Below are 11,815 nucleotides of genomic sequence, written 5' to 3'. Positions count from 1 at the left end.
GAGCATGACAGAAACCTCAAAGTTCTGGAAAGAGCACGTAAAGTGAATCTTAAGCTGAATCCTCAGAAGTGCAAGTTCAGGCTATGAGAAGTTATTTATGTTAGGTCATTTGTTTACCATTTCAGACTTATGACCAAATTCTTCCAAGCAAACAGCAATTTTTGAGATGCCAGCTCCAGACAATGTTTAGGCCCTACAACATTGTCTTGGCATGGTTAATTACCTAGGCAAGTTCATTTCGGACTTGAGCCAACTTTTAGCACCACTTAGAGAGCTGATCCACAAAGATGTATCCAACAACACCAGAGAGAATTTGATGTCCTGAAACAGAGAATTGCCAGTCCACCAACTCTCAGATACTATGATGTTCACAAACCAGTTACTCTTTCTTGTGATGCTTCGAAATTTGGTCTTGGTGTAGTGAATCTGAAGAGGGTAGACCAGTAGCCTATGCATAGAGACCTCTAATCCAAACTGAAATGCACTATGCATAGATAAAGAACTCATGGCAATTGTGTTTGCATGTTCGAATTTCCATGATTAGATTTGTGGTAGACCTATCCAGACTGAAACAGATCACCAATCTCTAGTCGCTGTTTTGAGAAAGCCTATGCATACAGCTCCTGCCAGATTACAATGCACGATACTCAAATTGCAAAAGTATAATTTCAGTCATGTCTACATGAAAGGCAAACTTATTTATCATGCTGATAAATTATCCAGATTGGTCAGAAATACCACTGAACAGCATGAAAATGAGAAACTTGATTTTGAAGTCATGGAAGGGAGAAATTTTTTTTTTCCACACATCTTGATGAGCTTAGAAGTCGTACAGCCTCAGATCCAGTTCTTCAAAAACTCATCCACTTTGTCAGTCGAGGATGGCCGTCAAAGCAGTTTTGTTTACCAGTGGAAGTGCAACCGGTTTTCCATATAGAGATGAGATTTTTGTCAGACAGTGGTATCCTCATGAGAGGTCCAAAAGTGATTGTTCCAAAAATCTTGCAACAAAAATCTTGCAACAAGAGTATATTAATGTCTTGTATTGTGGCCACCCAGGAACTGATTCTATCAAAAGAAGGGCGAGAGAACTAGTCTTTTGACCTTCTATGTCACAGGATATTGAGAGAGTACTTTCATCTCGTTCTTTATGTAATAATACTAAGCCGCATCAAAAGAAAGAATCACTTTAAACCAGAACCACTTCAACTAAACCAGATTCCTGGGCTACCATGGTCGAGCCCGCATAGTTTTCTGACAGTGGTACACAGTTTAGAAGCCAGCAGTTCAAAAGATTTGCTGAGGAGTGGGGCTTTACTCATGTCACGAGTAGCCCTCAGTACCTGCAGTCAAATGGTTTGGCAGAACATTCATTTTAAAGTGCAAAACAATTACTAGAGAAGTTGAAATGAGACAACTGTGATGTTTTCTTGAATCTCAGAAATGTTCTCACAATAAATATCTTGGTTCACCTGCACAGAGGCTTCTGTTGAAACAAACCAGAACCACACTACCAATTAGTAGTTCGTTATTGGTTCATTATTGGTTCCATGTGTCAACAACAGATCTTGGTTCCATGTGTCAAGAACAACAGATCAGTAAAAGCCAGTCTGTTAAAGAAGCGCTTATCCCAGAAGTCCTATTATGATAAGAACAGCAAATTGCTCAGTCCATGACGAGAAGGGGAGGTAGTGAGGATGCAGACATCCAAAGGTTTTGATCAGATTGATGTCATGAAAAGTGTATGTCCTGAGCCGAGATTGTGTGCTGTGGAAACGTAGTGAGTATAATTTAGGCCGAACTGGGAAACATTTGATCCCAGTGTCTGAACCTGTATTGCAGTATCATACCTGAGAGAGAGAGAGACTCTCTATATCTCGGTGAGTTACCCAGCATTCCAGTTCCAGAGAACGATCCAGTAACTATCCCTGATCCTGAAAAGAATCCTGAAACTCCTGAAACAGTTTGTTCACCAATAACTGGCTCTGTTTCTAAACCCAGTTCTGACTGCTATATCAGTAGATGAGGTCGCATTTCCATGCCATGTTCCAGATACATGGCAACTTGGACATAAGGACATGAATATTGTTTATTTTTTTATCTACACCATTGCATGTTTCTTTTCAAATGTCATTATATTGTGGGCAATTCATTAAAGAGGGATGATGGAGCTCAACATTCATGTATTTCTAGGGGCTTGCACAAGGTTATAAAGACTGAGCACGTACGAATCTGACTGCCATTTTGTTATAAGCTGTTGAGATTTAAGCATGTATGTCTGTGTAGTTTAATTGTTTATATTTTGTAATACTGCTGTCCATCCTGATGTTTCTGTGTAATAAAGCATTTAAACAAACTACCCTATCTGTTCGTCTTTTTAATGGGAAACAAGACGAGCGACAGTGTTGGAAGTTGGAAGTGTTGTCATTTTCAGTTGTATGTCCAAGAAAGTATTGTCACAGTTTAGGGCTGTGATTAAGAATATATATCATCATTGGGATTGAGAAGCTGTGATCTATGCAGTGAAGTTTATAGGTGGGTGATGAAAGTATAGGCTGTGCTTTACAATGGCTTCTGAGGTTGTAGTGTGGGGTTGTTAAGCTCACTTTCATAGTGAGTGGCAATGGGATGTCTTGGTTAGGAAGTTTGAAGACTAACTGGGAGCCTAGGATGAAGCTTGATCTGCTTTCTGCAGGTAGCTTTTAGACTTTTTTGGCTTTTGGTAGCGTAACACAATGATGATCCATACATAATTTTAGTTCTCATGTACACAACAGAATTTCCAAAAATAACTTCACCGAGACAAGTTGTACAGGACTAAAGATGTCCTAACAGCCAAAGCTGGAGTCTCCACAGTTAGAGGCTACCTTCTACCTTACCTCACATATTCCTCACTTGCTTAATAACTTGGATCAACGAAAACTGAAACAAACATATAATATGACCACCTATTTTGTTTCTGGGTGCATTACTTCTGCTCACCATTGTTTTTGTCTGCATGGACTGCACCCCCCCCCCCTCCCGATGGAACTGGCAACTATGCAGAGTTCTACACCAGTGCTTTATACAAACACTATATAACTGCACTGACTCTGCCATTACTGATATGACCAAAAGAAGCTTCTTAAGGAAGAGCAAACCTGCCTGGTGGGCAACTGCCCATTAACAGGCTTTACAATAAGAGGAAGAAATTGCTGTCTTAAGAGCAAGGAGGTGCGAGCCTCAAAGTGGAAACACTCCCTCCTTAGCTTAATCACGCAAATAAGACTTCTTCTGAAGTCCTCCAAAGCAAACTATGAATTCAGATTAGCTTCCTCAACTAAGGACAGCCATAAGGCATTCTTTAGTTGCATATGTAACCTAATGGGAAAGGCCCAGATTTGTGCCAAACTGGTAGTTAATGATATCACACATACTGCGTCTGTGGACATGGCTAACCTGTTGGCCGACAGGTTCTGTGACCCTGTCCCTGCCACGCCTACCCCTTGAAATCCCCATCACCTGTCCCTTACCTTGTATCTCTAACGAACAGGCCATAAACACCCTCTTTAAGGCCAAAAGCATACCATGTGTGGGACCTGATACCATCCCAGGCTGCTTCCTACATGGTCTACAACAAGAATTAGTGACGTTATTGGGTACTTTTTTACATTCATAGTCTAAACACTGGCTTCATCCCAGCTGAATATGTTATTCCCTTGCACAAAGGTGGTGCTTTCGTTGACCCTGGGAAATATAGACCTGTTAGCCTGACTAGCCTTATCTGCAAGGCCATGGAGCGAATCATCATGGACCTTATCAACGAAGATTCATCTCCAAACACTTGACCTCTTCAGTTTGATTTTGTCAAAGGGAGATCATGCCTGTTAAACCTGGTGGACTTCTTTGAGACAGTTACCAAGGCCCTGGACAAGGGGAATTCTGTGCATACAGCCTACCTAGTCTTAGCCAAGGCTTTTGACACTATCCCCCACTCAGGCATCATTGATAAACTCACCCAACTAGGTATCAATCCTTATATCATTAGATGGGTAGCTAACTGGCTCACTAATAGGAACACATATAGTCAAAATAGGGGATTCCATCTCCAACAGCAGACTTGTAAACAGTGTTCCAAAGGGATCAGTCCTGGGGCCTCTACTGTTTGTAATTTGTTTCTTAGAAATACAAGCAAAAACTAAAGGCCTGTGGCTGACAAAGTTTGCTGATGATTGCAAACTGGGAGCGGGCATAGAATCTCCAGATAATGTCAACATCCTACAGGACGGTGTTGCACAAACAAATCATGGCCTTAAACTCAGTGCAAAAAATGTATCATCATCCCTTTTCGGTAAGAACTATATTCATGCTAACTACCACATCAATAGCTGCACCCTAAGTCTGCACTTAGTGGTGAGAGACCTGGGCGCACGGGTTGACAGCAACCTGACCTTTGATCACCATGTATCCACAGTGGTAAGAAGGGCATTCTGTATTGCTTGTCTCATAAGTAAGAGCATTGCCTGCAGAAAAAGAAGTTATAACCTCCCTGTACTCCTCTCTCATCAGGCCAGTAATTGAGTACAATACTCCTTTTGGTATGTACCTTTCCAAGAACCTGCAGCAATTGGAGAGGCCACAAAGGTTCTTCACAAGGAACATTCAAGGTCTTCAGCATCTGTCCTATGTGGATTGTCTGAAATCACTGTTACTTTATTCTGTTTCGTACAGACTGCTCGGAGGCCATCTCTGCCTTGCTTATAAAGCAATCTCTGACCCTGCTTTATTAGAAATGCTGCATATCCGCAAGTCAAATGGTACACTGGTTACTCTTTCTAAAGACCTTAACCTGGTGTATGACATTAGTAGAACCTGCTTGAGGGACAGATTTGTCTCCCAGAGATTACTACCACATCTTTGGAACATACTCCCACTTCATGTCAAACAGAGCACCTCACTGGCCCTCTTCAAACGCAGTTTGGTCGATTCTGGCCCTCTTCAAACGCAGTTTGGTCGATTGGATGGGTAACTGTAGCTTTACCCTGGGGGTTCCACCTGTGTCCTTCTTGGACAGGGGCAATAGTTGCTAATCGTGGAAATAAGTTTAGAACTTGGCTAGGCTTGTAAGGGCTGTAGGGCCATTAGCTTAGTAACTTCCTATGATCCTGTGATCCTATGAACTGTGGCCTGAATAGGGACAGGAGTTTTTTTGTTTTGTTTTACAATAAATTACATCAGGAGGAAGTGACTGCTGTAGATTTGGGGCAGTACAGAGAAGCAGTGGCTAGTAGAGGGCACTCTGAGAAAAGGCAAGGCATGTAATTTCAAGACTAATTTCAGTGCATTAACAAAATGGCTTATCTTGCACAGTCTGATAATCTGATGCAATTTCTGCTGCTAGTGATGTAAAGCCTTAGCAAGGGCCTTGGTGAACACCTTTACTTCTAGGTACTGCTTGTTTAATGTTCCATACAACAAGTTCATTTGGGGAAAGTCCTGTGGTTCTAAGAAAAGTGGTCCCCAAAATAGCACTGCTAGGCAAGTGTTCAGACTTGTCCTGATGTTTGCAGCACTTTTACAGCTACCTTATCAGATGTCCAAAATGGCATGTTTTTACAAAAATGTAGGACTTTGCTATGCAAACCATGTGCAGAGTTGGTGCAAAGGACTGCATTTTGGTTGATTTACAAAAAGAAATGTTTGCTGCCATTGCTTTTTAAGTTTCTTCTGTTTCTAGTATTCGGTACAGAATGCATAGCTCTTCTTTTAGAAAAGATATATTGTCCTGTGATCGTAAGACACTGGCCATTTTACATTTCTTTTCCCTCCATTGGACACAACTACCCAAATAGGAGTGTCCTATTTAAGTGTCAGATTTTTAACTTTAATGATCCTGTGTCTCTGTAGGTCGTTTGCTGTGAGCTCTTAAGCTGCTTTACTTTTTTCTTATCCTAGTTCCTTAGGTCTTCCAGCCTCATTTTTACCACCCACACCACATTTATTTCTGTTTGTACTGCTTCAGGCTATAGATATCATTTTCTGGATTGAGGTTTGAAAATGTAATGTTTTCCACATAAGTAGATGCAGAAACAAGTTATTTTCCTGCTGTTAACGTTGTTGGCATTTATTTATTCTTTTTTTCTGTTGAATTTGGTAATGAGTGACTTCCTTAAGATTTCCATTCTAAATCAGATGGCTTTGTTTCCTAGGCACGCCATTTATACATCTGTGACTTCCACAAAAGCTATATTCAGAGTGTGCGGAACAAAAGGAAGAAAAAAGGTAGTGATGATGATGCAGTGGATTCGCCAGAACATGATGCTGACTCTCCAGAGGTACGGAGAAGATTTATCAGGCATACAGAACACTAACAGGCATACTTGATCTAATGATTGGCTGTTGACGAGATGTTAGTTTTAAGAGTAGAGTACTGGTAGTCAAGATTTTTTTTTTGCCTTTTTTGTGAATGTTGCTGTACTGTGCCTGCTGTAAGCAAGATCAAGTTCACTGGTTTGTTTACTGTATGCAACTGCTGATAAAACTCTCCCTCCAGTTTTTTACTTAAGAAATGCATTTTGACAGACTGAAAACTGTAGCTGAAATACCATCTATGTGCATTTGTTGTTTTTAGCCAATGTGTTAATGCAGAGAAAGCTAGACTATGCTTCAGAATATTTTTTTTCCAAAAGCGGTAAAAATGTACTTGTCTTTGAGCTGTACCAGAGCTCTTATCTCTGTACTGGATGCAAATATGTATTAAGCCACATTTCATAGCACTGCACACATTATAATTTGAGTCCCAGCTGGCTGTATAAAATGCTGTTTGTTTGGCTGCAGCTTATTCTTGACAAGGCTAACTAATTGTTAGGATCTTGTAGGCTGGGCTTCAAGTGGTCTGTTAGACAAACTGTCTAGAATGAACATGTGAAATGGACATGTTTGTGCTTTGCTTGCCAAAGGGTACAAGTGTACATTTCTTGGAATTTAGCTTTAGTTCATGGCTTTAGCACCTTCTGTTGGTTTGGGAAAGATCCTCTTGGAGGATTATTGTGATGTCTGGGGAGTTTGATAGCATAGGTCTTAACCTGTTGGCACAAAAAGTCTGGACAAAACCAAAAATAATAGGGGGACAAAGCCCCAAAAATAAGGATACACTTTAAATATTGCTCTTATAAACTTAGAAAGTTGCTAGAATAAAAGCTCTTGTGTTACCATGCATTTTATGAAGAATGTGAAGTCTGAAACTCTAATGCCGGTCAGAAAAATTGCAAATTTTATGAGGAACATACCAAACATGAGGCAAAAATCTGAACAGTTGAGAGGTATGCCACCAACTTTACAGTCGTTTGGAGACTTGGCCATCCATAAATCCTTAGCATTTGCGTTGACATTTGAAAAGTAAACAAATGCTAAAAGGGAATGGCCTGAGGACTGAACCTTGACGTATACAGATCTGTGACGTAGACAGTGACAGATCTTTTGCAGGCAGTAGAGCCACTCACCCTAACTTCCTGCGTTGTGTTTGTGAGACAGTTTGCTATCTAGAGAGTTATATAGGGATTTACATTTAGCTGCTAAAAGGGAATGGCTTGAGGACTGAACCTTGACATATACAGATCTGTGACGTAGACAGTGACAGATCTTTTGCGGGCAGTAGAGCCACCCACCCTAACTTCCTGCGTTGTGTTTGTGAGACAGTTTGCTATCTAGCGAGTTGTATAGGGATTTACGTTTAGCTGGGAGAGTTTACCCACAATACCTTAGTATGAGATGGTGTTGAATTCCTATGTGAGGTCTACATATGCAGTTTGTGCTGATTTTCCCTTAGCTATTGTTTTGCAACCTTATCAAAGAAGTCAGCCATATTTAATAGGCAGGATCTGACCTTGAAGATTCCGAACTGGCTTAGGTCGAGAATTTGTAGGTTTACCTATGTCCTTTATTTTTAATTGCATAAAGATCTTTTTATAGCCTTGCAGATGAGGCACGTCAGACTTATGGGTTTATAGTCACCCAGAGTTGTTGCTGTCCCATCTTTTTGCAGGTGGATGTATGTTGCTGCCCTCCATTCATCTGTCACAAAGTCTGTTCTTGAATAAACCTCTGCAGGTGTTCTGACAAGTAGGCAGCCCATTGTGTTATTTGGCCCCATAGAAGTAGTTTTCTTGGCCTTGGATAGTACCTTGAGGACGTGTTCTTTGAAGATCTGAAAGGGGTTGTAGATGCAGGGATGTGATCTGGGAATATAGGAGGGGAGAGGGAGGTTGACATTTGAACTAAATTTGTGTGCTAGAATATTGGCTATGTCTCCTTGATCTGGGTATGTTAGCTCTGCTCAGTGATGGGAATTGTTTTGAGATTTCTAACCTCGTTCAAGAAGGCTTTGTGATTGTCTTTCTGGATGGTTGTCTATACCTTGTTTCTGGCTTTGACTGATTTGATCAGGGTCAGAAGTTTTGTTATGGAGAGGTAAATTTAGTTTATGCAGTGAGTTTTTTTCTTAGCTTGTTTGTATTATGATTCCATCATAGGGATTTATTTTAAATTTGACATTGTATATTTACTTCTGAAAAGGACAGATGCAGCTGTGCATCTATTTACCTGTAAACATAATTTTGTGGTAATAGAGCCCACATAAATAGCAGGTTGTCAGGTTGGAAAGGGTTTTTAAATTTAGCCAGGTTATAACTCTGTTTCAGTAGATTAGGCAACGCAAAATTTCTGAATACTGAGGGTTTTTGAAGATGTTTCCAGCTTCAATCTCAGTGTGATTTGGGAAGGGAGGAAGTTACATTTGGTGGGTAGCAAGGTGCACCATATTGTTAAGAACCAAGTACAGGATTTTATCACCCCTGCTCAGGGTGCAGACTAAGTGGTCCAGAGAAGTTGTGTTTATGAAGTCCAGAAATATCTAGGCATACATGTTTCAAGGATGAGCAAGTCTTCCAGTTAATGGAGGGGGTAGTTGAAGTCTCCTGGAGAGTGGAGGTTGGCTTGATGCATAGTAGCTCCATACTGGTTAGATAGGAGGCATGAACTGAGGGGGACAGAGGGTATTGTATAGTTAGCTATAATATGATAAGAGGTTTTGTTAATAGTAAGTTGGATTTGGAGGAGTTCCAGGTTATCTTGTCTAACAAGTATGGAAGTGGAATGGCTTAAGAATATGGAGACACTGCCTCCTTTAATGGCATCCTCTATTGGGGTGGGTCAGAATGTGTGGTAGGCACTGAAGACCTGCACTGATGGAGTACTCTCAATGGTCTTGAACTAGGTCTCTGTGACAATGCATATATTGCTTTTTATCCATGGTTAGGAGTGCTTGTATGGAGTGGAGCTGTTTGTTAAGGCTTCTAGCATTGAGCAGCAATACCTTTGTTATCTGGATTCTATTTTCTTATATTGGAAGCTTTAGATGACTGACTTTGCATGAAAAAGACAATACGGGGTAGACAAGGATTTGGGCAATATAAGAAAGCCTTTGGGAACAGGTACAGGCCATTCCTGACAATAGTCTCCTATCTCCTCCCAGGCTGACATATATGGTACCCCCTTAAAACGACACCAGAATTTAAGCCAGTTGTTGAAGTTGGCAATCTTTTTTGTTTGTTTTGTGGCATTATTCTTGGTGATGGTAGAATGCTGCTCAAGGTTGCATTCATACCTGTCTGGATGCATTCCAAGAGCTCCATCATGTGTCTCTCCATAAAGTCAGTGAGGTATTTCTCACGTCATTTACACTAGTGTGAGCTGTGATTGTGTCATATGTGTACTTGTGGTGCAGAGACTTCAGTGCGTGTGTAATGTGGCAAGTCGTGGCACCTGAAAGGCAACTGACTGTGACCTTCTGCTTGCACAGCCTGGTGAGTAGTGCATCATTGTGTCTCACTGTGGTGTCACCTAACTAGGATATTGGAATGTGTGGTGGTTTGCCTCACAGGCTTTTTGAGTTGTCAGTGAAATGTATGTTTTTATAGCGAGTGCTGCCTGTGGTGGGTGTGTGAGGATGCTGAGGGTACTTGTTTCTTAGGATACATTTAGGAAGCTTTTGTGGTTTAGGTAGTTACTTTTAAGAGCCACAGCATATATAGATATGTGTTTGGTCTGTGCTGTGTGTGATTTGTTTAGTGTGTTGTGTGGTACTGACAACCTGTTTTTTTTTCCATGGTTTCATGTGAGAGCTTTGCCTCAAATAATGTTGTACAACTACAACTCTCACACAATGTCAGTTTATTTAAGTAGTAGGTTGGTTGACTGTAACCACGAGATAATTACTTCATTGTCTCAGGATACCTGTTTCAACCAAGCTGGCTACAGAGACGGTTGGAAAAGGCAAATCTATGGTTCCAGGAGCTTACTAATATGGGCTGAAGGGGGAGAGGGAGTAGCACTTTCTTAGGTTTGGAGTTGTTACTGTGGGTGTTATCTGGCTGGTAGTCATTCTAGTGCTGGTCTCAACAAAGTTAGAAATCAAAGACCCTTGCTCACCAGAAACCAAAAAGTAGCACTAATTCCAAGCTGCTTCTTCAAGTTGTATTAACCCAGATGTTTATGGGTTCAGTACACTTGTTAACTGTCTTCTCTTGGTAGATATTCTGGGTGGACCCTACAGCAGTTGAATGTAATAGAAAGCTAAGCTGCACAAAGAACCTGAAGAGGTTCTCACTGAAACTGCAACCAGACCATTTAGTAAAGTCCCATATACACTGCCCTATCAAAGATCAGCAGGAACCAATGCCTCTTTGTTCCTGCTTCCACCAGGAGCAAAGCAGTAGCATTAATTCCAAGCTGATTCATAAGAAGCTATTTACAGGCTTTCCTGTGATTTGTAATCTATAGGAAAGCTGGGAAATAATATATTTCTGGTCATTCTCTCACCAGGATCAAAACAGAAGCAATAATCGTAAGATTCCTGAGAAGCAGTTGTTAGTCTCACCAGTCACTGGTAGTCTTCTGCCTGATGTTACACATTTTAAAAGTAAAATGGAAGTGTACTGAGGGGTGGTATGAAACAGAAGATAACTCAAGCTTTAAGAGTCTAAAGGGAGGGTCTTAACAGTTTGATCTCTGAGCCCAGTAGAACGAGCAGATGAGACTGGGAAGAGTGTCCAAAGTCAAATTTATAGTAAGGACAGGCAGCTCAAAAGTCACCAAGCTTAAAAGCACAATAGGAATGGGGTGGAGGTCTGGGGAAAAATCAAATACAGTCAGACAACAGCAGTAGTCCTACAGCACTTCAGCTAAATTAGCATGCTGCTAAGTAACCAATGCTGTTTCTCACCCCCCCCCCCCCCACACACACACACACACACACACACACACTCACACACACACACTAATTAGCAAGGCTGGATTCCTTTTTAGTCAGTGAGATAAATGTGTCAGTTAAAGTAATTATTTTTCTAGCATAACTGTTTGCAAAATATACTGAAACTAGTTAGTTGGGTATTTTTAAAACAGGGTGATTTACATTTCTCAAGTCACATTTTTAATGTTAAACTCACCACTTGTCCAAAGAATCCCCCATCCCCTCCTTTGTTTTCAGTACTCCTTTATTCTCTATTCCTTTTTCTGTTACTTTCCACTGTCACTCTTCACTGTCTTCTCCAGTCTATGTATCCCACATCTACCAGTCTGAGGGTATTTACTATTGCATGTGCTTTCTGACTAGTGTGTAGGATCGGTACTCATAATATTCCCACTTCCTCTGCCATTTGTGTAATTCTCTCCCATGCTAACCTTGGTTTCTCCCCTCACAGATTTAATCCGTACATAGCTGTTTCAGTATTTTTTTTAAAAAGGTCTGTCCCTGACAGTGTCCAGAATGCTTGACCTA

General features: G+C 40.9%; 1 protein-coding gene across 1 annotated transcript in view; it reads left to right on the top strand.

Annotated features, from left to right (window-relative positions):
- The window catches only part of SAP30 (Sin3A associated protein 30), a 294,757-nt gene that overhangs the window by 33,467 nt on the left and 249,475 nt on the right, over positions 1-11,815 (top strand). Inside the window, exon 2 of the mRNA XM_044061721.1 lies at positions 6,189-6,314. Coding sequence (XP_043917656.1) covers positions 6,189-6,314 — 126 coding nt within the window. The remainder of the gene's footprint in view (positions 1-6,188; positions 6,315-11,815) is intronic.

Source organism: Protopterus annectens, chromosome 2.part0 (assembly GCF_019279795.1).
Source record: "Protopterus annectens isolate FY-2018-M chromosome 2.part0, PAN1.0, whole genome shotgun sequence".
NCBI classification, from domain to species: Eukaryota; Metazoa; Chordata; order Ceratodontiformes; family Protopteridae; genus Protopterus; species Protopterus annectens.
This window is presented reverse-complemented; position numbering and strand designations above follow the sequence as displayed.